Genomic DNA, 24,146 nt, shown 5'->3' with positions numbered 1-24,146 from the left:
TGCAGATCATCCCCCTACCCACGCCAAAATTCCAGTACTGGCTGTGCCAACCACTTCTAGTAAGAGTGAGGACAGTGAAAATGTCAGAAGCCCATTAAAAAGCATGTAGGAGGGCCTCCCCAGTGGTGCAGCGGTTGAACGTTGGGTTGCGAAGCTGCCCGCGGCATCTGCGGCGCCGGTTCGATTCCCGGCTGCTCCCCGGCCACCGGAGGAGGGTCCCACATGGCGCGCAGACCTCTCCTGCCGCCCGCTGCTCCCCTCAGCAGTGTACTTCGGTCCTTCTGCCTGTTCTGCTCCCTGCTCTGACTCTGGTGAATTCTCTCACCCTCCCGCACTTCTGACTGTACCCAGTGCATATATAAACAAAACAAACAAACAAACAAATAAATAAAACATGCCTCTATTAAAAAAAAAAAAAAAAGCATGTAGGAAAGGAAGAAAATAAAGAGCCCATGCACCTAAGTAAAGAGAGCTCACCTAATACCCTTTCTGCTCATGCTTCCAAAAAACACAAAACGGGGCACCCCTCACCACTCTCTGCCAAAGTGCAGTCAGTGATGAACTGCCTGCCATGTGTGTGCCTTGTACTGTTTAATGGCTGAAGCTGAGAAATTGGGATGGAAGCATCTAGTGGCTCTAAGGGTCGCCAAGGATCCAAGATTTAAAGGCTTTCCACATATACAAAAAGGAACCTACTCTGTTGACTGCCTAGGACAGAGCAGCTCAGCATAGGTATTACTTTGTGGCCTTAGGTGACTGATCTTACAGGAGGAATCCAGGAGTTCCCATCTGTACACTTCTAACATAGGTGCAACACTGAGCTGATGCCAGAGGAGTACGGCCCCTTCGTTCTAATTCTTAAGAGCACAAAGTTCTGCCACCATAGGGCACTAAGCTATCTGAAGAAAGCTTCTATATTTGAAGCCAGAGGCCAAACAACAAACCAAAAGCAAACTGGATAAAACTTAGGTCATAGGGGAGAAGTAAATCACCAAAATGTGTTATTAATATCCTCAAATAGGAAGGTATATATTGCATTTATAAAATAAGAGGTATATTCAGAGAAGCATATTCAGAGAATAAAAAGTAGAAGTATAGTCAGAGAATAAAAAGCTTCCTGTCTGCAACAACACTTATTATCTGTCTTTCCGGTTTGGTCACCTTGGTAGATGTGAGAATCTCTTGCTGTGGTTTGAGCATCTTTTCATGAGCTTACTAGGCATTTTTATCTCTTCTTTGGAAAAATGTCTATTTAGCTCCTTTGCCTTTTAAAATTGGACTAAATATCCTTTTATTAGTTAGCAAAGTTTTTTGTATATTCAAGACATTAGTCCCTTATTAGACACATGATTTATAAATATCTTCCCCGTTGCAGGGGTTTGTCATCTCACTTTCTTGATGGTATTGCTTGTAGTAAAGTTTTTAATTTTGAAGGAATCCTATTCATTTTCTTTTGTCACTGTACTTTTAGAGTTGTATTTGAGATACCACTGCCTGACTTGAGGTCATGAAATGCACGCCTGTATCCTCTTCTCAGAGATTTAGTTTTAGTTTTTCTATCTAGGTCTGTGACTCACGATTCACCCCTTTCACTTAAGGTGTGAGGCTGAGGTCTACTTTCATTCTTTTGTGTGTGGATGACCAGCTGCCCCAGCACTACTCATTGAGGACACTTCTTACCCCTGGACAGTCTTGGTTTTCACCTTGAAGACCAATTCATGTGAATGTGAAGTTTTACTTCTGGGCTCTCTACTCTGCTCTGTTGGTCTGTGTGTCTGTCTTTACGTCAGTACCCACTGTCTTGACTAATACAGCTTTATGGTGGCTTTTGAACCTGGGAAGTGTGAGACCTCTGACTCTGTTCTCCTATTTTAAGACTGTGGCTATTCTGGGTGCTGGCACTTGGCCCCAGTGCAGGAAGCGTAATCCAGAAGAGCGGTCATGGTCTGTGCCTGGATCACCTTGGTTCAGTGAGTTAGGGCCAAGGGAGCACCAATAGGCATGCCCCCCCACCTGCTGTGGCTGCAGGAACGGGCAAATGGGAGGCAACTTTGTCCTGTTCATCCCCTGCACCCCAGCAGCACACCCACAGAGCAACCAATAAGTCTGGATCTTCCAATGTTGACATAAAAGGGACAGTGAGGCGGGAAGCAGAACGGCCACCTGGCCTGGCAGAAATGTGCAGACTCAGCTGGACAGGGCCAATGCAACTTGGGCAAGGACATCACAGCTGTGGGCTTTGCTTCCAGACCTTCTTCACACTGTGAAACCCAATCTTATGTTCTGCTCCTGAAAGGAAATGCTCTGAACACTCGGGTACACAGAAGCACACATGCACATGCTTGTGCACACTGCACAGGCAGACGGCCGCCATGAGGTCACGCCGGTGTTTGCCTTTGCCTGAGAATACGGAAGCAAGGCTCCTGCAGATGCCAGCTCAGTTTCCTCAAACAACTGCATAGGAAGACTGGGCACTGCATGCATCAGACCACCGGAGCAGTCCTGCTTCAGGCCATGGCCTCTGCTGTCACAGGCAGCTGCATTATAGGATCCAGATGGGTATCCTGGAGAGACTCACAGAGGCCAAGGTGTGCGGCATACATAGCTGAAGAGACCGGCTTAACCACCTCTCCATGGTGGCCAGATGCTTGAAGGGAGCAGGTCCAGGGCCACAGGAGAAGGCCAGGAGGCAGAGGACACAGGCCAAAGATAGGACCCTATGGCAGGAAGGGGGATGTCCAGGACAGATCTGCTGCCTGGCCCCAGCGGCCAGCCCCATCACTGCTCTGGAACAGAAGGGAGCTGGTAGAGAGAGGCCATGTGTAGTCAGAGTTCCCAATTACTGCTGCAGATGTACAGGGGGTCACTCAATGCAGGGTCTCCCCAGATGAGCTGGAAAGGGACCACAGGTTTGGGCTGTCTTAGTCAAAGGTTGTTAGTCAGAGTCTGAGTTGTATGGAGAAGGTCCTGAGAATCTCTGACCTATAATTTGCCATCCAGAGAGCCAGGCTCCTGAGAGGTGGGTGGGGAGGGGCAAGTCCAAGCTCTCCCATCTCCAGTCAGAGCTCCACATTTACTCTGCGCAGGTTGCTGTGAATCTGGGGTGGGTGTGGTGCAAAGGGAGGCAAGAGTGGCAAGAAGGGAGAGCTGTGGCCTCCCACAAAGACTCAAGGGGCCAGGAAGTAGCTCCAAGTACCTCCGTCCAGTGGGTGGGTCGTAGAGACATTAGGGGCAGACATGCAAGGGCAGTCAGACCACTAGAGGTTTTGATGATCAGAAGAGTCTTTGGAGCGCACACTCACATCCAGTTCTATTTAAACGGCTCCCTAAGTATAAACCATGGAACACCTCCCTGAAGACCAGGGGCAAAGCAGCTAAAACCCTCCCAGCCCTTGACTAAGACTCCAGTCCTGCCTCCCCCCCCACCTCACTGAACCACATGGGCCAGAAAATATTTGCTGAATGGAGGAGGGACTTCTTGCTATCAGGACACAGAGGTCCCAGGACTTTAGACCCAAAACAGCCAGCATAGCCTTTCCCTTCCTTTCTAGCACCCTCCCCTACTGGCTTCCCCTGGGCCCCTCACACAGTCATTCCCTCTGACCCAGAGTAGTCTGTGTTCCAGAGCTAACTGCCGCTGCCTGCTAGGCCCTAAAGGAGACACTATTCCTGGCTCACAGGCTCACACCTACACATTCCCTTGTCCACTCCCTCATTCATCCACTGCCTCCTCCATGCCTCCTCCATTCCTTCATGCGCCCTCTCCTCCATTCCCTCATTTATCCATTTCCAAAACAGCAACTGTGCCCTCTCTGGAAAGCCGCTGGATTCCATCAGCCCCCTGTCCCCGGCATTCAGAGAGACATGCTCCGTTTTCCAGGGTGGCTCTGAAGGCACAGGAGGCCCCCAGAGGGATCTCCGAAGCACCTTCTCAATGTGTCAGGCCCAGGATCCAGGGGTGAGTGAAGGAGACAAGCCCCCTTCTCATGGCGCTCACATTCTGGCAGGGGCAGACTGAATAATAAACTGTAGGGTGTTAGGATGCAACAAGAGTACCCAGACCCCCCTGGGGGGAACAGCGGGTCTTTCTGTTAGATGGTGCTGGGGCCCACCTGGATGTCCACATGCAGAAGAAACCTACTCACACCACACACAAAATGAACTTGGAATGGACCAAAGGCCTACACATAGAACTAAAAACTACAAATGTCTTCAAAGAAAACCCAGGAGTAACTCATGACCTTGGGTTAGGCAATGATTTCTTAGCTATAAAACCAAAGATCACACGCAACCAAAGGAAAACATAGAATGATCAGACTGCATGAAAATTAAACCTGTTGGGTAATAACTGACAGACAAGACACACCAGGGATGCTGAGATTAAAGGGTAAAAGACTGACAAGAATTGGTGTTTCCATAATCTCAAAGCAGCTCCACGGTCACACGCTAGTTACTAAAAGGTGACTTGACAGAAATTCCGGTGACACACCTGAATCACAGATCCACACCACACCAAACCTTCATCGTGTCCTGCTACAGGACGCTGTGCTGGGAGCACATGCCACCTGATACGTGACCCCACTGCCTCTCCATGTCAGGGCCACACAGGTCAGGTGAGAGGGGACACACAAGTGAGTGTGATTCTGGTTGGTTCTGAGGCTGCTGAGGTTACTGTTTATAGGGATTGTGCTCTGGGGTATTTGGGGGGTGATGTGGAGTCTTCTAGGTATGGGGGAGTCCCACACCCTCAAAACCAGTTCAGTGCCCCCAGGTGGGAAGGGGTCAAGATGGACAAGCACTGAGACACTCCTGGCACTTACTCGGGAGGGTGTGCTCAGGGCGGGCAGGCTTACAGCCCAGTCTGTGGAGCCCAGAAGCCACAGGCCTGAGCCTGGCTATTGGACCAAGCAGGGAGGTTGTGGAGGACCCTCTGGGGCAGGTTGGCAGGGGCTTTTGCTCCCCCAGCCCCAAGCTAGATCTGGATTTCAGTACTAGCTGAAATCTGAGTCTAGATTTCATTTCTGTAAAATTAAGGCCTGTGCTGGATCTCTACCACACATACTGTGGCCTCTTTCATAAGCTTGACCAGGCCAGGCTGCTGGGGGCGAGGAGCTGGGACCTGACCCTTCCCTAGCCCTCTAGTGTGCAGAGACCTTCCCATCCTCCCCCACAGCATGCACAGTTCCCCCCACACCTGGTGTGCACAGACATTCTCTCCCCTCCCCACAGACCTTGTCACTGTCGTACATGTTCAGTAGGAGCCAGGTCTGCCTCGTCTTCTGAAATTTCCAGTTCTTACACTTTTGGGCCCAGCTGGGAAGCAAGGACATGACATTCATCAGAGGCAGCCCAGGTGCAGCAGGTCTATCTGTACTGACTGGCCTGGGTGATTTCTTCTAGGTAGGCAGGTGGGGGAGGGTGCAGGCTCTGGGGGAACCCTCTGTAGCCTGAGGCAGCAGACAGAGCAAAGGGCTCAGAGTCATGTGCTGGGAGGACACCTCACCTCTGCACACCTGTCCTGGGTCGCAGCCACCTCAGGCCTGTCCCCACACCTGCACCTGAATGGAATGAGCAGTGCTTTACAATCCTTGACTTTGAAGTTCTGACTTGTGAGTGCAGTGACTATTCCAGAAGCATTCACTGCGTGCTGGGGCAGACTGTCTGCCTGCAGGGGCACGGCCTTCAGACATGAGCTGTGTATGGAGGATGAGGGAGCATCAGCGAGCAGGAACCAGAACCCTGACTGAGGGGCTCCCGGGCTGGACAGTCCCTACTGTGACAGTGGCCTAGCTGGAGCGTGACCAATCTTAACCCCTCACCCGTATGTCCAGGACACAGTCAGCTGCTCACTCGGCGTTCACACAGAGGGGACAGGTGAGCATGAAGTAACAGTACTCAGTACTCGCCATAACAAGAAGCATGGTGGGCAGCTCATTTTTGGGGAGCAGCTCTCTCCTCTTCAGATCCTTATGAAGAGATTCTACTCTCAGCCCTGGGGACTTAGAGTGGAGGGAAACCACCCTAGCCACCCTGGTGGGGAGCCACACTCTCAACTGTTACCCTGAATGTTACTCTCCAGAGTGGATGAGTTGCAGTTTTGTGGGGTAAGTCAGTGCATCCCCTCCCTCCAATCTTCCCAGAGCAGCTGTAGACAATGAACAGACTCATGACATGATCATCTTTGCCCTTTACCTGGGTTTGATGGGAGAAAGGGGTATCATAAGGTGATGCCTGTGTCCTCAGAGAAAAGGGCCTCCTGGGGGATTTATGAACTGGGTGTGAAGCAGAATCCTGCTTAACCTCTGATTTTAAGAAAAAGGATTCCTCCTTCCTCCAAAATAAGTAAGGGAGATGACCCTCTGGTGTGGAGATGATTTAAGAGCCAGCTCAAAGCCACAAGTGCCTAGAATGTGTCACTTCACAAAAACTGCAACTAGGGGTGAGCCACACCAAAAACCAGAGAAGGACAAGAGGGTACGTCCTCCTCACTGGGAACATGCTGGGTGACCCTGGGCAAGGGCCCTGACCTCCCAGGCCTGTCACCTGTATCTGGGTGCTGGCCAGGGAGCCCCAGAAGTATCTCCTGAACCCTGCTGAGGGTGTCTGGGACTTTCAAGTCAGGGTTTGGGGCGAGCCAGGCCACAGCTGAGGGCTGAGTCTGGTGTGGGGTCAGAGGGAGGTCTCTGGCTGCTTCACCAGCTCATTGGCCCTCCAAGACTGGAGCAATCCCCGCCCCGCCCCCCCCAGTGGGTCTGCACACAATACTATTGCCCTTGCTGCCCCACTTCGCGTTGCATAGAGGTGTCCCCAGCTCACAAGGTTGGGCTCTGTGATCCTGTGGGGTGGGAACAGGTTTCTATTCAGGAAAGGTGGTATTTTGAAGGGCTCAGAGGTGGTCTGTGGGCTGGTCCCTTGTCTCCTCTTGGCTCCCCACAGCAGGGACCTGGTCCTGACCCCATGAGTTGGGTCCTGCTGTCTGCAGACCCTGGCTAGTGACCTCAGGAGCCAGAGGAACAGGCCATGGATTTCAAGCCCTTGGCAATGTGTCACGTCCCATGCCTGACGCCTATGGCCCTGAGTGAGCGTGAATTTTACCCCCTCTTCTGGATGAGGCTCTAAGCTAACTGGCTCCATGTCACACAGCACACAGTCACAGTCTTCACTCCCAACCCCTCATCCTAGTGGGAATTCTATTTGGCCAAAGTCCCCACCATGACAGTCCCCCAGCCTCCACCAAGAAGTGGCCCAGGTGGGGTGCTGGTCTCCTGGGAGGGGCAGCCCACACCACCCAGGTAACTATAGTTACATTGTACCCACCTCAAAGCTTCAGGTGGTGTGGAAATAGTACTTTCTGCTTTAGACTTATAAATGCTTTTCTCCTTATTGAGGAACAAGTTTAACTGCTGATGGCCAGCTATCTGTAGCAGAGTGTACACCCCCTCCCACCATCTTCTCTGTCCTGCTCAGCCTGCCATTCTTCTTAGTCACTGTCTTAGTGGCCTACTGAGCCCACCCTGCAGGTCCCTGCATGGACCCTACCCCTCCTGGGCCTCTCCTGGCTCCCTGGCTGCTCTTCTTGGGTCCATAGTCTGCACCCAGATGTCACCTTTTCCAGAATTAAAATGACAAGGTCCATGGCATGTCTGCCTTTTCCCCACCTGCATTTCTCTCCAGGGACTCCTTTGTTCTAACACGTGCTCTATCTCTCTCCCACAAAAAAAAAAAGCTCTGAGAAGAGCATCTTGGCCTGGCCCCTCCCTGGAGCCCATGGACACTTGTAAACAGGATTCCTGCAAAAAGGGCTGCCTCAGAGTGGGGCAGGGCCAGGTCACGCAGCTGAAGCCCGGAAGGCCCCAGAACCACTTAAGCCCGAGTCAGACTAGAAGACGCTGTCCTGGTGAAGGCTGTTTCTGGGGCCTCAGAAGGACACAGACCCTACAGGAGGCTGGTCAATGCAGACCTGGCTGGTTCCTGCTGCTGAGAGCCATTGTTGTGCTGGTGACGCTGGCTGTGCTCACTGGCGGTGCTGGCCATTTCTGCAGTATAAGCACGACACCAGATGCAGGGGAACGGATTGAACCAGATCCCCTGATGTTACTGCTGAGTCTCCCCCAGGCACCAAAGACCCATGGAGCAGCCCAGTCAGCCCCCCACCCTCCCCACGCAGAGGGTAGCTTCTCACCTACAGAGGTAGTCCAGAGCCAGCTCCGCCCCGGAGCGCTGGGCTGGTGGGGTCTGGGCTTTGATACCTGCCTCCCGCAGGCGCTTCCTTTCCTCTTTCTTCCGTTCCTTCTTCAGCTTCCTTTCTTGGATCCTCCTCTCCTCTGGGGACAGCTCAGGATCTGACTCCTGCAAGGTCTCGAAAGTTGCTTCTCCCTGAAAGTCAAGGGAATACTCACCTTAGGGATTCAGGAATAGGTGAGTCTCCTTGCAGTGGGGTACACTGCTGCAGCCACAGTGCAGCTGGCAGGGACTCTACTGCCTCAGGGGGCTGGACACGTGGTTGGGGGTGGGCTCTGACCCGGAGGACCCATGGCTCTGCTACACCCACAACAATAGCTGGGCTCCCCGGCCCTCCCTTGCTGCCAGGACCATGTGGCTATGGATGGTGCTTCCTTGGTAAATGAGCTGCACCCCAGGCCTTGGTGAAGGGGAGTCCTGCGGGGATGTACTCAGTGTAACTCTATTCAAAGCCCCCTCCCCTCCACGTCCCAAAACTGACTGACCACAGACCCATTTGTGAACCGGTGCCTGCATGCATGAGCTCAGACCTGGAGTTCTGGGGTTTTGGCAGGCCCCCTACTTGAAATTTTCCTAAGAGGCCCCACCCTCTGGGATAACACAGACTGGCTCATGGGGGTATTCAATCTTCCCTCAACAAGCCTTTACTGAGCCCCTTTGGTATACACTAGGACAGCAGAGGCACTGGAATCAGCTCCTGGGCTAAGGTGCTGGGCAGAGGGTAGGACATGGTGGTCTCTCCTTCTCTTGAAAGGGGCCATGGTGCAGGCATGTAATATTTCCCAGTGAGCTCTCACCCAGAAAGTGCAGTTCCCCTTTGCCCAAACTAACAAACCAAACAAGACAACCAAGGGGCAGCCTGTGTTCTTGGAGCTTGCGTGCAGGACTGTTTCGGCTGCTGTCCAAACATTTCATCTTTCCTGTGTTGACTGACTCAGGCTGGAGCCGGCAAGGGACTGGTGTCAGGGACCTGGCTGTGGCCCCCCAGACCTCTCCTGCCCTGCGCGGCCAGCTCTGGAAAGCAAGTAAAGTAAAGTGGCTAGGCTGCCCTTCCTTCCTCTGCCCTGCTCACTAGATGTTCAACGGGTCCCCTCATAAAATGCCAATCCCTTGACAACCTTTGTGTTCCCACTCAACACCCCACTCCTCACTCCTTCCGGAATCTTCTAAAAACAAAAGCTTACTCTCTCCAGCGCCTCCCTCTTCCTCCTCTACAAAGCCAGCTGGAATTTACCAGCAGTGCAGTTTCAGGGCCCCACACTGGGGTCATTTCTGGCAGCCTTGTCTTGAGGGGAGGGCTGCTGGATTTGAAATGCGCATGGGAAATGCAGGCTATAGGACCTGCTATGCCAGCCTCCAGACCACTGCCCTGGAGGGGCTTCTAGCACAGGGCCCTGGGGAAGGATCCTTGGGGAGGGGGTGCTGCTGTGCATACAGACAGCTCTGCCACTGTGCTTTGGCTTTGGCTTCTAGGCAGGGAGGAAGTGGCGCCTGGGGGTCAGAAAGGCTTGGGTAGTCCCAGGGCCTGGGCAGAGGGGTTCAGAAGCCTGGGCATTTGGTTTCTAAGTGGGTTTGCAGAGGTCAGGAGAGGAGTGTGTTGATGAGTGTGGGATGGACATCACCCAGGGAGTCTGTCCATTACCAGCTACCCACTAGACCACCCATGCCGTGCCCACACCCTGGGTCCAGAGCCAGCTGAGAGGACCGGGGGTGGGGGGGAACCACAGAAGATCTAGCACTGAAAGCAGCAAATAACCTTCCCAGTGAAGGCTACCCTCTGCCCCTCTGCAGCCAAGGTCTTGGGGTGAGGTCAGGGGTGCTGCAGTGGGCAGCCTAGGGTCTGTTAGCACTGACCATGAGGGAGGCCAGCAGGTTGGGAAGGTCTAGGAAGCATCTGCCCCCATGATGGGGACATCCCTCAAACATAGGGCTCACCCTGACACTGAAAGCAGCTACAGGAAGAGGGGAAGTAAAAGGCTTCAGTGATTTTGGAGTGATGTGTTACAAGGGTGTTGAGTTGGAGCCTTGTGGGAGCCAGGAGGGGGAGTGTCCAGTGTTGGAGAAAGGAGGACAGGGGAGGGAGGCACCCCCATCTCTCCCGCTTCCTGTAGGCTGGGCTAAGGAAGCAGAGACATGAAGAGCGCTTTCTGAACCTCAACCCTGAGTTGCCCTCACAAGCTACAAGAACTATAGAACTACTGCCCCTGGAGGTAGAGCGTTTAATGTAATTTCTCTGCTGATTGGGAAGGAACTTTCTCCAGTTGACACTCATCTGACAACTCTCCAAATTATGAGACTTTATTTTATTTTATTTTTTTAAAGATTCATTTATTTATGCATACAAGAGCTGGGGTACAGGTCAGAGATGCGGGGTGGGGGGGTGAGAGGATTCACCAAAGACAGAGTGGGGAACAGAACAGGCAGACTGACTGAAAAACACTGCTGAGGGGAGCAGCGGGCGAGACAGGAGAGGTCTGCTGCGCCATGTGGGTTGCTCCCTGGCCAGCTGGGGATCGAACTCGTGCTGCAAAGGCCGCGGTTTGCTTCATAGTGCATTGCTTAACCCCTTGCGCCACCAGGGAGGCCCCCAAATTATGAGACTTTAATCAGCAAGTAATAGTTTTCACCTGCCTGCACTATCGCATATACCTACCAAAATCATTTCACAGAGAAGTTAACCAAGGACTTGTAAATAGCCTGTGACAATAAAAATGAATGCAAGATTCTGACATAAAGGTTTAGGGTCCCTTCTGGGGACTAAGATTTCAGAGGACATAGGCGTGTGTAGAGAGCTAAGCCACAGCTCTGGGGACTCGAGAAAGTGAGGTGGGGTGGAGGGGAGGGTCAAGGTCCCTCTGGAGACACTCACCCCATTGACCCCCGCCAACAGTCAGGGCTATTCTCCAAAGTTGATCAGGCGTGGGTAGCAAGACAAGCAGCTTTTCCAAAACAGATAGGATCAGAAGCGAGGGAAAGGAAGCTGTGGCTGCCGCCACACTGGCTGCCTATCTGCTTATCACAGGCATGTGAAGTTTACAGATGGGGTCTCTAACCAGAATTCTCAATGCAAACACAAAACTGTAAGAAATGTAATGGACATATCATAGTGCCACTCAGTCTCTGGCATTTTAAATTGGATGAAATACAGACTCTCATATTAAGTGAGTTCAGCATTAAACTTCCAGCGGTGTGTTCTCTTCTACAGTTGGATAGCTTCAGGATTACATTTCAAAAGGCACAAAAACAATTCAAAGTGCATGGAAAACTTCAGGCAGGACCTGTTCCAAGCTGAGAAACCACAGCTGCCCTTGAGGACTGGGGTGGGGGTGTGGCCACAGGACTTCGGATTTCATCTACATGGTCCCAATATTTTTCAACATGAATGTTTTCAAGAATGATACTAAGTACAATAGCATTTATATGATTAGAAATGCATTTTAAAATTAAATCCTTACTAACTTTCAGGGCAATGAAACATTCATTATATTCAATGCACGCACTGAAAACAAACCAGAACAGGTCCTGCAGATTGGAAAGAGTGGAGCCAATTAACCAAAGGAAACAGTGATATTTCTTACAGAAAGTTGACACTGAGAAAATGTAACTGCACAGAATAAACAATTGTTGTCCTTTACCCCGATCACTTCAGGGTAAAGTTCTCGGAGACAGAAGAAATTACATGAGTTTGATTTGGAAAGGTATTCATAGATTCAACGCTAGGCAGGAAAAACCACCAAGGAAATCTGCTGGAAACTGTTTTAAATAAGAAGAGACTCAGGCATTTTTTTCAGACTCAGGAAAAGCACCTTCAGCCTGTCCATGAGCTAGATTCTGTACCCCCAGTCCAGATTTCATCACACAGCTCTAGGTTTTCTTGAGGAAGCCACGGAAGACAATACTCCCCAGACACAACCAACCAGCAGACCTAGAAAGTGGAAACCCACAATCATTTCCCAACAGGATGATACCAGGGAGCCCAGGAGTGATTTGCAAATTCAAACCAACTGGAAACATGGGAGAAACACCAGTGGGATTTCTCTCCCTCTGGTGAACATTCGATCTTATCAAAGTGAGCCTAGGTGGCACTTGGGTCCGCGGACTTCACTTTCCTGATTTCTCCTTCAGTAAGAACCCACTGTGAATACAGACACCAACAGACTACTAGAAACAGAGTTGACACTGGCTACTGTGAGGCCTTGCTTCAGGCTCTGGGGCACCTGCTCATGCTTCTGAGGACATTCTGAGACTCACTCCACAGGTTCCCTGAGGGCCACCCCCTTCCCCCGCCCCGCCCCGGGATGGCACACCCTGGATGACATTTGATTCCTTCCCACCCGCCTCCTGTTCCTGGAATCATCTCCCCAAATCAACTTCCTGCACATAATCTTGTCTCCCATGCAGCTTTTTGGGGAACCCTCTCATGGGGAGAGCAGCTCGCCCTGAGATCAAGGCCATCTTGGCAGCTCCTCATACTAGGCCTGGCCAGGCTGCTTTGGGGCTGTGACATTCCTGAAGGACAACAGCACTGCCCACCCCTCTCCACTCCCAGAGACAGCCCCACTGGAGCCAGAGGTGTCCAAGGTCATTTCTGCTCTCACACCAGGTAGGAAAGTGGTCCTGCTGAGTGAGCTGTGCTGGGCTGGAAAGCTAAGAGGAACACAGAAGCCACCACAGGCATGGAGGCTGCATCCTGCCTCCCAGTTGTGGGAGCAGGTGACACCTCCTCTGGGGCTTGTCCAATTGCAGGCTCGGGGTTAACAAGTCTTGGCTCCAAGACCAGGGATTTGGAAGAAACAGAGATTTGACATTGTGCAAATACTCTCTCTGGCTACCAGGCCACCTTCCCAGAAGTGAACCAGATTGCCACATGCTTTGAAGATTCCAGATTACAAATGATCCTGTATTCCAGCCAGACTTTTCCTGTTCCCTCCAGTCTTGGGAAGGGAGAAGCAGCTCACCTGGGCAGGCACATCCCACATACATGCTCTGCTCTGGAACGTCTGTGGCCTTGGCCCACAATCTAAAACTGCTTCCCGATACTTCTTCTAGGAGACCAAGCTAGGTCAGGGCAAACAGGAAGGAATGGCGGGTTGCTGGAAGCACTGGGCACCCCTGAGGTCCCAGCTCTGCTGTCCTTTACCAGGGTGGGCTGCAGTGTACAATGGAAGAGATGTTCCAGAAGGGCCTTGTTTCCTTTACAGGGAGAGCCAACACCCTCACCTGGGGCTCTGGACCTGGAGAGATCTCCCCAGAGGAGACAAGTAGATGGGTCTTGGGCCTCATAGGGCTCACCTGAGCACTGAAACCAAGGCCACTGTGCTGGGCAAAGGACTACCCCTACAGGTCACCAAAGACCTAAAACATGAAGCTGACACCCTGCCACATTCTCTGGTCTGCTGAGAGCACCAAGGAGCTGTCTCCACCAGGAGTTGAGCTGGCCCACTGCCCTAGACACCTGGCCACCCACTTGGGGCTCACATGCTTGAGGGTGATTTGAAAACTAGGGAGGCCCCACATCTGCCTGACCCCTTCTCTGACCATGATCATCCTTTCTCAGTCACTCCCTGATTCTGGGAGCTGCATAGAGCACTTGGGTTGTGAACAAGGGGCTGGCTGCAAGGGGCTTGAGGCATTTTAAGCCACAGAACAAGTAGTGGCCTCTTTGATGGCTCCTGGTGGGGCCAATTCTGCCCTTTGTGGGGCTTGTGGCACAGAGGTTGGGGGTCAAGCCTGAGCTATGCTATAGGTTGAGGATAGCATTATGCCTCTGGCTTCAGCTCACTTTCATGAGACAACAAGCAAGTGGCCAACAGGAAAAGGATGGCAACTTACAAGAGATGCAGAAGCCAAGGGGTCAACTAGAGATATCACTTTCTCTGGTGTTCACTTTGCACTCCAACTATTGTGTCAGACATGTGGGATGAGGCTTTCAAGGTTCTGTGTGGATTTCAGGACAGGGAGTCTTAAGAAGCCTTCTGCACTTGTCAAGAGTGGGAGTTGTGAGTGGAGTCTCAAGGGTTGCTGTAGCCATGCGAACCCTCCAGTCCCCGCTCTGCAGGATAAGGGGTGGGGTAGCGGGGGGCAGGCCAGGATTAGTGTGAGGGTTTTAATGAGGACTATTCATTCCAGGGGGGCACAATCCATTCTCAACCTTGTGGTCAGCCAGAGGGTATGGATCATGCTGAGGGGCAGACAGGCCACAGCACAGTGAGGGACCCATCTCTGGAACTTGGGTGCTATGGGAACCATGGCCAGGGGTCAGGGACCATCCAAAATCCTACCAGGCCTCCCCTCCAAGGGGACCCTGCACCATTGTCTCATTTGGAGCCAGACTGCCGGCTTTGGGACTTCCGCAAGTGAGAGAGAGCACAAGTGTTTGCTGGGGGGGAGAGGTGCTGTCAGAGGCTGAAATCCAAAATGCACACTGGTGGGATTCAGGCTGTATAGTGCATTATGGATCTCCTGTCACTGTACAAGGGCCCCTTACCAAGGGCCTCAGGTGCGAGGTAAAGCATTCAAGTGCTCTAAACCTCAGGTCTGAGGGAGGGAGGCTTCAAGCAGTACGGTCCCCAGACTGCTGGAATTACAGCCTGCCGACCCCAGGCAACCAGCCATCCCAGCTGCCCCGAGCCCCGTCTCCATAAGGGTCAACAGCGGCTTTCTGTGCCCAAGAGAAAGGGCCCATTGTCTTCCCCAGAGCTGCCAGGAGTGAAGATAAAATGCTCTCATTACTCAGAGTTGGGAAAAGGGGGCCAGTAACCCCTGCAAGGCCCTGTCCTCAAGAGGGGCTGCTCACAGGACATATAGGAAGGAGCTGCTGTCTCAGGACCTGCCCAAGGCATAGCTGGCAGTCAGCGTCAGGACAGGCTGAGTGCCTTGGAAGGTGTCTATTTAGGAATCGTGGAGGGTGGTAGTGAGGCACGCAGGCCAGCCCTGGCACCAGTGCAGAGCCGGGCAAACTGCCGGAGCTGAAACAGGTTGCTAAGACTCAATACTTACAAGGTTTTTAAAAAAGCCAACAATATTTTTTCCCCTCAGTGAGCTCTTGTATAGAAACCCCAAACTCACTGAATATAGAGCTTTGGTTACATGGGTGAGGAGCTTCTCTCCACAATCCTCACAAGCCCTGAGGCCCCCTAAATGCAAGACAGGGAGCGCAGGTGACACCTCACCACCTGTCAGAACAGTTACTCAAAAGGCAGGGTAGTGGGTGCTGGGGTGTGCAAGAACAGTAGGCCCCTTTTGATGCCTCCTGGGAACCCAAAGGGCATAGCAACTTGCTGGCACAGGTCAGAATCCAGGTGTCCTCCAAGTGCTGGTCTCCGCAGTTGTGCCCTGGAGTGCCTTGGGCGGAGCGACTTTCACAACTGGGTGTCTTTTCATAACCCAGAATGGTAGCTGGGGCGGCGGCAGCTGTCACCTCAATCACAGTGGGGTCTGATGACTCCTTAACTGGCATACTGAAGCCAGTCCACTCAGAGCCCAAGGCACAGGTGGGGACCCTGTAGGTACCATCTAGACCACCCTTGGGACAGTGCCCTCAAGGTCCAGAGCATAAGGACATGCACCTAAAAGGAAGTCCCTCTTCCTTCTGAACCCAGGAGCATGAGGTCAGGAAGTCACATACACCCCCACCCCCACGCGTACCTCCAGAGACTTTGTTTCCATTTGAAGATTTCAGACTTACTGCCCCACAATTGTTAAAATTCATAAAAGTATTTCATGACTTTTTCCTTTTCTAAAAAACAATGAATAAGGGAGTGTTTTCCACAATTTTTTAAATGAAGTTTTATTTTGAAATAACTGGGCACATGTGGCTGAGGGCCACAGATCCTGCTTCCCCACTGTTTCCCTGGTAGTGACATTTGCAGAACTACAAAGTCACTTGCTGATGACCAAGAAAGACAAAGCCAACACTCCGCAGACTTAAGTTACAGTTAATGATACAGCAGGTGCAGGTACAATTCTTTGGATTCTGTTGGCAAGTTCTCCCAGACTCCCTCTCACCATTGCCAAATATTCGATTAAACTAACATGAAGAGTACTACTGAGTTACTTCCTTGTACTACATGAATAGAACAATAATACAATTTCCCCCTTTTATTTTGTTAATATTCTGATTAACACAAATAATTTCAGAAAATTTGCATATCAAAAATCCAGGAAGCTGCTGTTTTGATAAATCATGTAAGCCACTGCTAAGAAAGTCAAGTCCCCCTGCGTTGGAGACTCCACCAAGCACAGTGGGCATCGAGTGCGGCTATGCAGAGCGGGTCTTGGGGTGGCGCTGGTGCTGTCGCTGAGGCAGACGCGGGCTCTGGCCTCAAGGAGCGCACGGCTGATGTGAGTGAGCTCCTGGAGGACAGGGAGCGCGGCTGCCCCGTCCAGAGGCTGTTCAGGGCGGCCACCGGGCCAAGCACGGCTCCTGGGTCCAGACTTCCATGCAGTGGGACGAAGCCTGTGGGCCCCTTCTTAGAAAAAGGTGTTTAAATACATGAAATGGAACAGAGGACATGCATTGAAACAAGACATAAGAATTTAAGACAGGACTATGTGCTTCATTAATGTAGCGCAGCAGGCCTGACACCCCCTTCCTGGGAGGCAGGGAGAGCAGGTGACACTGCTCTAACAAAACATGCCACCTAACGTAACATGAATAAAAGTGCCTGGGCCCTCCCCAGATCCTGTTACTGCCATTCATAGAGGAAGGAAACACTAATTTTCAGTTAGAGGTAGTGAAAATAAAAGTTAACATTTTCTTATCCAGAGCCTGGCCTCAGGACTCAGCTCAGAGCACACAGGAGCCAGGCTCTACAGGTGGGAATTCCACCCCTTTCAGATACACCTGTCCTCTATCTTACTCCACCTGGTGAGACAGAACCTGCGGGCCCTTTCCCAGGAGCACAAGCGAGAGGCTTCACTTACACTCAAGAACCCAATGGTGACTACCTCCCTAGGTCTAGATAAGGAGAATTTCAAGGGCAAAGGATTGTGGATGCTCATAGCACCAATGGACACTGCCTCTTGTGGCCCAGGTCAGCAACCTGGGGAGGGCCTCCCATGCCAACCTTCTTCAAATCCTGAGGCCTTCACTAACAGTGGGACCCGCCTCCCTATACTAGCTGGCCAGGAGTTGAGACCCAAAAGCCAGACTCCAAGTCTCTCAGTTCCTGGAGGTGGCGGGGCAAGGGAGATGCTGGCATTTATCAGAGCCAGGGCTTCAGAACCAAGCATCACAGAGTGTGTGGTCCCCCAGGACAACTTTGTGCTCTGTGACCCAGGCTGGGAGCTACAAACACCTCCTAAAGCAGAAGACACCAGCACAAGCCCACTGGCGATGGGAGTGAAGTGCAGAAAAAACACTAAAGACTGAACTTTTTTCTTGTTTCTCTTTTACTCAAAGGATTAAAGTGTGTCCGTGGTTGCCGGAGTTTGCGAAATGCCAACATATAATGGAACAGCCAGATGACACAGAGTAGTATGGGTCTGGGCAGCAAAGCCAGGCACCAGTTCTACAAAACCTTTAAATGTCCCAGAGCTTCAGCCTGGGGCAGATGACCAATCCATCTAGCTTCCCCCAGGACTGTGACAAGACTAACTTTTCAGCCCCTCTGGAGACAGGGCGGGCTGAGTCAGCAAGAACAGCCTCTGCAAACTGGACCCTCTTGGATCCTCTACCCAACCCTCCCCCACCAAAGTGCCTGCACAAAGCTCTGTGGGTTTGGCCCCTCCCTTGGCTTGCAGACAGTAGGAGCCCCACTGTCTTGTCCTGAGGAATGTTCTAGGACAAGAGTGAGCCTGGCCTGCTGGCCCTGATCGCCACAAGATCAGATTAGGTTTCTGGAAACACCAAGTCCTGAGATCCTGTGAGCGGCTATTTTTACTTGGGACACATCTGAACTACGACAAGGCGATCCACCCTCAGTGCAGTCACAGCACGTCCAGCTCTATCGTCCGAGTGCTTACTCCCCAGTGAAATGGACACATGAACAGACGCAAAGAAAGGCAGGGATGGGCAGAGAAAGATCCCTTGGGCTCTCAGAGGCTATGAGCTAGAGGAGCTATGGGGAATCTCCCTCCCGAGGAAAGGGGCCGCATGCTTGGCCAAGATTCTTGGCCAAGAGGACCAAATGGAAATGTGGTTGAAAACTAGGATGTATCATCTTTCCCCCTTGATCTTGCAAGTTAGAGAGGAACCAGTCATAGCCACCCTTCTCCACACAGCTCAGCCTTTGACCGGAAGCAATCTGAATAGGCTGCCCTTTCCTGTGGGTAGAGGTGCTTGGCATGGTGGAACCTGCCCATCCTAGAGCCTTCACCACATCATTGCCTGGACAAGTCTCTAGGGCAATGCATGTGCCTTGCCCTCAGGGAACACAAGTGAAGAGCAGGTCTGTCCTCAAGAACTTCAGGAGAGGACAGAGACTAACAGGACAAGCTGTGTTGTGACTGATGGTGCTGGAAAGGTTAGGAGTGGGGGGCACTGGTTCAGGTACCTCACCTCATAGGACCATGCACAAATATAACATAGGTCCCCCTAGGCTGGGGGCCCCAGTGTAGCTTGGCACTAATTATGCCAGGGCCACATGTTGTCACAGCTTGGGGACATAGTCTGTGGATCATGAGGTCTTCAGACACGAGCACAGGACACAAAAACAAAGGAGGGCAGGAGAGAGCGAAGGTGCAACGGAAACTTCCAGTCTGAGGAGAACAGATGATAACCGCTGCATTTGGCAATTATTTCCATCCTGAGAAGATGTCCCACTTACCCGGTGAGCTGAGGGATCGTGTTTCTTCTAAAGAGGTATTGATGGGATAGCCACCTTCCTTACTGGGTCTCAGCAGGAAACTGGCTCATCCACACCCAGCCTTTGACTTCTGAGACAAGACAAGTCACTGGAAGAAGCTGCCTGGACCCCCTCACTGCCTCCTGAGACAGTCCATAGCCCACAGGCTACCAGGGCCTGTCCTTTCTTTGCCTGCGTCCAGCATGTGGGTGCTGGATGGACCCCACAGCACTTTACAGCTGCACAGAGATGGTGTGGGACCCTCTACCCTAAGGGCAATTGCTAACTACTCAGCAGAAGTAGGGGCTCCAGATCCTGAACGTCCAGATCCCTGGGACCATCCTGACCCAGTCAACCCTGATGCTAAGCCTTCACCTCACTGCCTCCCAGAATTGGGACTATGCCTTTGAGTCAATTTTGCCCAAATAGAAAAGGAGCAGATAGCCCCCCCCCCCTTCACATGGCAGCACTGGACTACCTAGTGCCCTTACTTGGTTTAAGGCATATGGATGTTAACTAATCATTTCTCACACTCCCCATTTTCTCCATGACCTGCTGCCCACAGAGATGCACTCCGCATGGTTAATTATCATGGATTGTCCTTACAGTCTCTAGGCACAAATGACTGGAGGCAAAGGTCATACACCAGTGCTTCTGTGTGTTAGCAGAATGCAGCCTGCTCTGCAGATCCCAAGCCAAGTCCATTTCCTTCCTATTAAAATTCAAATATGCCTTCATTTAATCTGTGGCAACATTAACTAGAAATCAATCTAAGGCTGCATTTTTAATTTGGAAATGCAATTCTGGCAGACTGATGGCCAGCATGGGGAGAAATGAGTGGAATGCTAAGTATAAAAGTTGTAAATGAGTCTAGAAATAACATTTAACACACATAAAAATGTTTCTCAACAACTTGCAAAAAAAAAAAATCAGCTGACAGGTGTTCCTAATTTGGCAGTGCTGATCTTGCCATTTTAATGAAAATTAAATTCTCGATATTTGAAAAATATGTTACAAAGACCGCAGACTTTCTCCACTCGCAGAGGGGGTCTGTACAGAATGCAGTGTCTCCTGCAGCACCAGCAGAAACATCCGACAGTCCTTCAACAATTTTGCACAGTAAGATTTGCAAGAACTTTTCATCCCATTTCAATTTAGCAGTCTCTGGACCCTACTTTTCTTAAATGACTTTGGGTGCTGCGTTGTTAGAAGGGAATACTGCTGTGACTTTGCCTACAGAGAAAACAGCAAAACTAAATTCTCATCTGAGGTTACCATTCCTATTCCACATACTCCAGGGTTAAGAAATTCGCCTGTCCTATGGGCCCTGCAGTCAGACCACCGTGTCTGCATGGATCAGGGCCTACAAAACGTCTGAGCAATGGGGGGGGGATACAACAAGTTATAAACTAGAAGATAAAGAAACAGCAGCAAGCTCAAAACAAATGCTTCATTAAACGTCTACGTAAAATGTATCACTTTCATTAATGGTTAAAAGACATTTTCAAAAACATTTCAGGCACTGGGAAACTATGGTTTCTTTCCTGTGTGTATGTATATTGTGAACTTAAAAAAAATCACATAGCCAAGTAATGAGTTACTCATAATTTTAAAAAGCAAAGTGGTAAATATCCGCGTGGGTTTGGGCCCCATGCATTGATATTTAATGTGCTCTGTGTGTGTGTGTTGGGGGGTGGTGGTGGTGGTGAATGGTGGTGATGGGAATTACTGGTCGCAAGAGCAGTAGGACAGTCATGACAGGCTAGTCTTAGTCTGGGGGGAGGTGAAGGGTGGAAGGGCAGCACGTGGATTAGACCACTCCCTGGTTTCACAATGAGGAGCCTGCACCCACAGGTGGTGGAGCTGCGACCAAAAGCCTGGGCTCTGGACCCGTGACTGCCAAAGGCTCCAGCCCGGGGCACCAGCCCCAGGGTCTCGGCTCACAGCCCACTCCCTAGAATGGGGAAGAAGGTTCAAAGTCCCCTCCCTACGGTGCAGGACCCCCCAAGCTGGACAGCACGGGTCAGAGGCCCTTCCCTACGGAGCAGTACCCCCAGATCGGGGGCAGGGCGCTCGCCCCTCTCTCACCTGTAAACGGGGGCCCAGGCCTCAGGGGCACCGGGAAGCAGGTGTGAGGCGGGCCGGGGCGCCCTTCCGTAACCTCAGCAGCAGCGTGGGGCCACCTCGGGGCCCGCCGTCCTCTCGGGGTCTAGAGTGTAGGTGGGAAAGCCGAAGCCCCCGGAACACGCCCCGACCCGACCTCGCACACCAGCCCCACATTTCAGACCACGTCTGCCTAGGCCCGCCGCCCCGCCCGCGCCGCCGCAGTCCCAGCGCACTGCGCATGTCCGGCTGGCCCGCCTCGGCTGGAACCAGATCTAGCCGGCTCGGCGGTGACGCAAGCACGCCGGCGCGCAGCGAGTGGGAGGAGCTCCTCCAGGGCCCCCAGCGGTGGGCGGGGCCGGGCCGCCGCACGTGGTTTCGGATCCCACCCGGCTGCGCGACCCCAGCCGCTGGCCCCGGCCCTGCCCGGCCCCACCCGCGCGGGCTGCCGCGGTGCCGCGAGCTGTCGGGCGCCCGTGGCGCCAGATCCTTTATTTAACTGCTGGTTTTTGTTCCCGTGCTGCCCCTGCTCCCACGCTCCACCCACAGCAAGGGTGTGTGGGTCCCTTGAAGCTGGCCACTCTTCTCCCCGGGACCTTAGCACAGGCGCACGCCTTTGCTCGGGGCATTCCCTCACTTCGGTTCTCAAGTCACTCCTCAGTTTCAGGGAAACCTCGCTGGCTTCCCTCCCTGAGTGTCCTCCCACTGCTAAAGCCCTGGCACTTCCGAGTGGGGACACACACCCGCTAGAGTTCTCTTGAGTCGTCCTCCTATACTGTGGGCTCCAGGGTGTCCACCATGGTAGGACTGTGTGCTCACCACTGCACTAACATTGCCCAGTAAAGGCTCACCGAATACATTAATGAATCACGCAGCTTTTTCCTCACCTTGCCAACACCTGAAATTTAAGGCTTGTGTTCTCTCCCCCAAGGCTGTAGATCAATTTTATGGTCCAAGGAAAACCCACATTCTGGCTTCCAGGGGATTGCCAGATCCACCCCAGGGCCTGCAGCAGGCTCTGGAGGCGGGGCTAGTTGCAAAGGGCTGGTGCGGCCACACGCCAGGCGTCCCAGGACATGCTGTACTTGGCTGCTGTAGAAGCCATTCTTCATTCGCCCGCTATGCATCGGCAAGCTAGTGGGTGTGGGCTTCCCGCTTAGGGTGTGGGTGTCCTAACATCCCAATCTGATAAGGATCCCATAAGTACCAGAGCCAAGAATGCGGGTTTGTGTGTGTGTGTGTGTTTGCTCTTGGCCATTTCTCTGATATCCTGTAACAAGCTTGCTCTGTAGGGGTGGTGGGACAGGCATGCAGGAACTGCAGGGGGAGAGACCCTAGAGCCACACCATCCCCTGGCAACTTGCTCTGCAGCTCAGGAAGAGGAGTGTGTGATAGGAACCTTAGCATTCCACAAATACTTGTTACACAACTTCCTTACACTAGATACTGTTCTAAGTGTTTAGTATGCCCTGGGGGAGCTAAGCAGACAAACAACGCCTGCTGACACAGGCTGAGTGATGTGTGCCCCTGAAATTCATATGCTGAAACCTAACCCCCAATGTGATGGTGTTAGGAGATGGGCCTTTCACCTGATTAAGTCATGGGGTGGGTCCTCATGAATGGGATCACCCCTTTTATAGAAGGGACCCCAAAGAGCTGGCTTGTCCCTACTCACACGTGCAGACACAGTGAGAAGATGACATTATGAACTGGCATCTTGACCTTGAACTCCCAGTCTCCACATTGTGAGAAGTAAATATCTGTTATTTAAGCCGCCTAGGCAGTGCTATTTTGTTAGAGCAACTGGAGCAGACTAAGACACCGTCACACAGCAAGATTATATTAGCAACTATAATACTGAGGAGAAAAATATATATAGAATGCACAGAGAGTAGATTTACCTTTTGTAATTGAAAATGGTTGCAGAAAGATGGAGGGCAAGGAATATGTTTCTGGGAAGGCAGTACCTGATTGGAGACTCAGAGGTGAGTGCACAACCCTTGGGTTTTTTGGAGACAGGTGGTACAGGCAGAGGGTACCCAAGTTCTGGGGAGGGGGCACAGATAGGCCCACATGAGCAGTCAGAGTGGCTGGGGGTATGAGTAATTGGGGGAGACTGGAAGCATAGAGCAACCTGGCCAGAATGGCATTCTAGAAGCACAAAATTCTACCCAATTCTCCTGAGGCAATGAGTTAGCTTTCAAAACTAGGGCGCCAGGCACCCCAAGATCATGTGGCTCATTCTGAGTCCTTAAGAAAAGAGTAAACATAACTAACAGACTAATTTAAAGCAGAATGTTTGGCTGATCAGTATGCCCCATTTCCCCAGCATACCACCGCCCAACTCATTCTGGTAAAATCCACAGGAAGTGCCACAGGGAATTTGGAAAGCCCCAGGTAGACAAGGACAGCTGCTCACAGCTACCATGCTATAGCATCCCCACTTCCCTCCCATTCAGCCCTGCTGCCCTGGGGGAGCTAAGGGCTCTGTGATGCAAAATATGTGTGTGGGGTGGGGGGTAAAGTCCCATCTCCAGGGAAGTGGGGCCTGTTTGTTTTAGCCACTAAACAAGAAGAATCAAAGCAAAGTCCCACTCAAGGCCTTCAGGAGCCAGGCCTGTCTGCCCCACCAGATCTCTCCACCAACTCAACCCCTTGCTTTCGTTGACATCCTGGGCCCTTGTTATCACTAAAATTGTGGAAGACCTTGGTAAACTGAGGTCTCCCCAATGTCACTGACTCTAAAACCTCATGTCCAAGCCCAATAGTTTCACTAGAATTTTAAAAACATTTAAAGAATTAACAGCAATTCTACACAATTTCTTCCAGAAAATAGAAGGGGGTCACTTCCTGATTCATTCTGTGAAGTCAGTATTACCCTGATAACCAAACCCAGGCAAAAACAAAAGAAAACTATAAACCAAAATCCTTCCAAAAAATAAATACAAAAATCCTATTCAGCAACATATAAACAAATTTACACCATGACCAAGTAGAGTTTATTCTACATAAGCA

The 24,146-nt window shown here is 51.7% G+C and overlaps 1 protein-coding gene across 1 annotated transcript in view; it reads right to left on the bottom strand.

The window, feature by feature from the left end:
* The window catches only part of CUNH7orf50 (chromosome unknown C7orf50 homolog), a 115,935-nt gene that overhangs the window by 1,640 nt on the left and 90,149 nt on the right, over positions 1-24,146 (bottom strand). The window contains exons 4-5 of the mRNA XM_054693560.1: positions 8,183-8,376; positions 5,232-5,313 (exon numbers count right to left, since the gene is read on the bottom strand). Of these exons, the coding sequence (XP_054549535.1) occupies positions 5,232-5,313; positions 8,183-8,376 (276 nt within the window). The remainder of the gene's footprint in view (positions 1-5,231; positions 5,314-8,182; positions 8,377-24,146) is intronic.

The sequence above is a fragment of the Talpa occidentalis genome, unplaced genomic scaffold (assembly GCF_014898055.3).
Source record: "Talpa occidentalis isolate TD23 unplaced genomic scaffold, MPIMG_talOcc4v2.1 talOcc4.12, whole genome shotgun sequence".
Lineage (NCBI taxonomy): Eukaryota > Metazoa > Chordata > Mammalia > Eulipotyphla > Talpidae > Talpa > Talpa occidentalis.
This window is presented reverse-complemented; position numbering and strand designations above follow the sequence as displayed.